The 3,331-nt window shown below is 36.8% G+C and overlaps 1 protein-coding gene across 1 annotated transcript; it reads left to right on the top strand.

Moving 5' to 3' along the window:
* Positions 1-1,326: 1,326 nt before the first annotated feature.
* On the top strand, positions 1,327-2,259 carry LOC103211980 (olfactory receptor 8I2-like). The gene has a single exon (XM_007957981.1). The coding sequence runs from the start codon at positions 1,327-1,329 to the stop codon at positions 2,257-2,259; it is 933 nt and encodes a 310-aa protein (XP_007956172.1).
* Positions 2,260-3,331: the final 1,072 nt, after the last annotated feature.

Here is a 3,331-nt window from a genome sequence, read left to right as displayed (position 1 = left end):
TAGCATCAAATTCTTTGACTTGATTAAGTAGAGTGTTATAGATCTGAAACCAACATGAATTAACTGTACATGTTATTTTCAATTATATTTATCAGAAATTTATGTCAATTGAATTGGCAATCTAATACTTGATAAATCACTCACTGTCTGTCAAAGAAGTGACCTGTTGCCATACAGATAACTACGTGCTTTCTACTGGGGGGGAAAAATCTTTGTTTCCCACATACCTTCACAAACTAACTTGAAATATGTCAAATATTAAGTTTCTCAACTGGTCTTAGCTCACCAAAAGAGAAGAGAACTGTGATCAAAGGACAAAGAATTTTTAAATAAATGTGAAAAATAAGCAGGCAATTTCCAATTTTCTGTTTTCTTCTTTGGTTTCTATACGTATATATTTTTTACAAACTCTAGAAAGGCTTTATGTAGTCAATTGAAGTATTAGAAGTGTACATCTAATCTAGGATTTTATTCACCTCTTTCAAAAACCCTTGTAGAGTAGCTGTCAGGTGTAAAGAAAGCAACAAACAAACAGACACAATTAAATTCACAAATCATGGGATCTCCATTTTCCAACGAGCTCTTTCCTCTCTAATAGTGTAATTGAGGAATGAAGGCAGTGCAGTGGTTAAAGCACTCGGTTGCTAACTGAAAGCCCATACTTTGAGTCCATCAGCTGCTCTGTGGGACACAGATGTGGTCGTCAGCTTCTGTAAAGATTACAGCACTGGAAACACTATAGAGAAGGTCTGACCAGTCCTGTAGGGTTTCCATGAGTCAGAATTGACTCAATGGCAATGGGTGTATAATATGATTAATTCTAATAGAAATTGTCAATTGTGCAATTTCAAACTTAATAATAGACTAGTGTAGCGGATGGTATGTCTGAGGTTGTTGTTATTTGCCGTCGAGTTGGACTCGACTCATAGCCACACCTCCTTGGGTTTCCGAGGCAGTATCACTACAGAAGTAGATTGCCCAACCTTCCTTCCTAGGAGTGGCTGGTGGGTTTGAGCCACCAGCCTTCTGGTTAGGAGTCAAGTGCCTTAGGCACTTTAAATCATTCTAGAAAGATATTTGGGGGGAGTGTCATCAATTCTACACAATTGTGAATTTGGGATTTTTTATATTACTATCTGCCAATTGTGTAAGATAAGAAAAGAATATAAGTCCTCAGCTAACTTGAAGCCATTGAATATCTGCTCATATGTCAATATATCATGATTTGAGTACAAGTAAACTCTGATGTTTAGGTCTTCAGACTTGAATCCTCTGATTTTTATTATTCTTCTGCATCAGGTCAATCAAGACCATCTGTTGAAATAAATGGCTGTGTCCAATGACACAGAAGTGACTTTCTTCATCCTCTCTGGATTTGCAAACGACCCTGAAATCCAAGTCAGTCTTTTTTTGATGTTCCTATTTATTTATCTATTCACTGTCCTCGGGAACCTTGGACTAATCATGCTAGTTAAAATTGACTCTCAGCTTCATACACCTATGTACTTTTTCCTGAGCAATTTGGCATTCATTGACCTATTGTATTCCTCCACCATTACCCCCAAGTCTCTGGTCAATTTTCCATCCAACCAGAAAACCATCTCCTTTGTTGGCTGCTTTGTCCAAATGTACTTTTTTGTCGGTCTGCTGTGTAGTGAATGTTTTCTTCTGGGATCCATGGCCTATGACTGCTATGTAGCAATCTGTAATCCCTTACTCTATTCAGTGGTTATGTCCCAGAAAGTGTGCAGCTCGCTGGGAATCATACCCTATGTTGTTGGTTTCACAATTTCTCTGGTATGCATTTGTGTGATAAGCAGTTTGACATTCTGTGACTCCTGCATTAATCATTTTTTCTGTGACACCCTTGTCCTTTTGGCCCTGCCCTGTGTGGATGCATTCAGCACACAGATGATGATCATTGTATTAGCTGCATTCACTCTTCTTAGTTCTCTTCTGATCATCACCCTCACTTACACTGCCATCATGTCAGCCATCCTGAGGATACAGTCTACAGCAGGCAGGCAGAAAGCCTTCTCCACCTGCACATTCCACCTAATCGGTGTAATCATCTTCTATGGGTCCCTGGTTTTCACATATTTAAAGCCTGATAACACTTCCTCCCTCACCCAGGCACAGGTGGCATCTGTATTCTATACCATTGTCATTCCAATGCTGAACCCACTGATCTATAGTCTGAGGAACAAAGATGTGAAGAATGCTTTCTTGAGAGTCACTCACAAAGAACAATTTCTGTGACAAAACTATGTGTGTTCCAAAAGCAAATCTGTATAGATTCAGGCTTTAAATGACTCCAGCATTTGGGAACATATTATGGTAACCTCCAATGATAAATCACAAAGTAAATGATCAATTCAAGTCTTGAAATTTAGAAGGTGAGTTGAAATTTCCCAGCAGGAGATATGGGTAGCAGGGGGAAATCTGTTCTTTACATGGTTACTCTACTGTAAGAGTTAGGTTTGGGGGCATGTGTCATGGAGCTAAAACAAACCTTCCAGAAGGAGAATTAGTCTTCAGACTTGGCAGGGATTTAAGGTAGTTCATGTGGTGGAATTTCTGTGTGGGTGATTTTTGGCTTTTCTTTTTTTCTGTGATCTATATTGCAGGGAACTGATACCTTTACATGTCATTTTATAATATAATATTTTATATTTTAAACTGCTTTAAGGGGCATCTTTGAAACACACTACTGCATTAATGAAAGGGTATGTTGAGGATAGTGTCTACCTTGTTTACCCTCTCCCTTTTTAACCTCATATGAGCTTTTCTTTTCAGTCACAGTTTCTGCTTAGTATTGGTGGCCCTAAAAACTATCTTTATCATTGAAAATTATTAAACTAATTGTATTTCTTTTTTTTTCCTTACCAGAGATTTTCATTCTAAATATACTGCTCAATTTTTATTAATTGTGTGAAACATCCTGGCTTGCACCTCTTATATACATTTAAGCTCTATCCAAGTTTTTATGTGTTATTTTTATTTTCCAATTGTATTCAATATGTATTTTTTTCTATAGAGAACATCAAATATCTTGAGCACATTTCTTTATTATTAATATAATTATATATCTAATTGTTGTTTTAAAATTATTTACATTTTGTTGTTGTTTCATCTCTAAGAGCAGGCACATACAACACTTACCTTAGCCATGAGAAGTAGTACTAAGAAATTATATTACCACAAATTTTAAATATATTTTATGTATCAGGTTTAAATAAAGATAAATTTTGGGTCAGTTTACAAGTGTATTAGGAGCTCTGGTAGCGTAGTGCCTAAGGCACTTGACTGCTGACCAGAAAGCTGATTATGG

This window comes from Orycteropus afer, unplaced genomic scaffold, assembly GCF_000298275.1.
Source record: "Orycteropus afer afer isolate SDZICR_OR568_19922 unplaced genomic scaffold, OryAfe1.0 scaffold00832, whole genome shotgun sequence".
NCBI classification, from domain to species: domain Eukaryota; kingdom Metazoa; phylum Chordata; class Mammalia; order Tubulidentata; family Orycteropodidae; genus Orycteropus; species Orycteropus afer.
This window is presented reverse-complemented; position numbering and strand designations above follow the sequence as displayed.

Excerpts from the sequence above, each read along its gene's own strand:
- LOC103211980 (XM_007957981.1), top strand. The coding sequence starts at position 1,327 with ATGGCTGTGTCCAATGACACAGAAGTGACTTTCTTCATCCTCTCTGGA.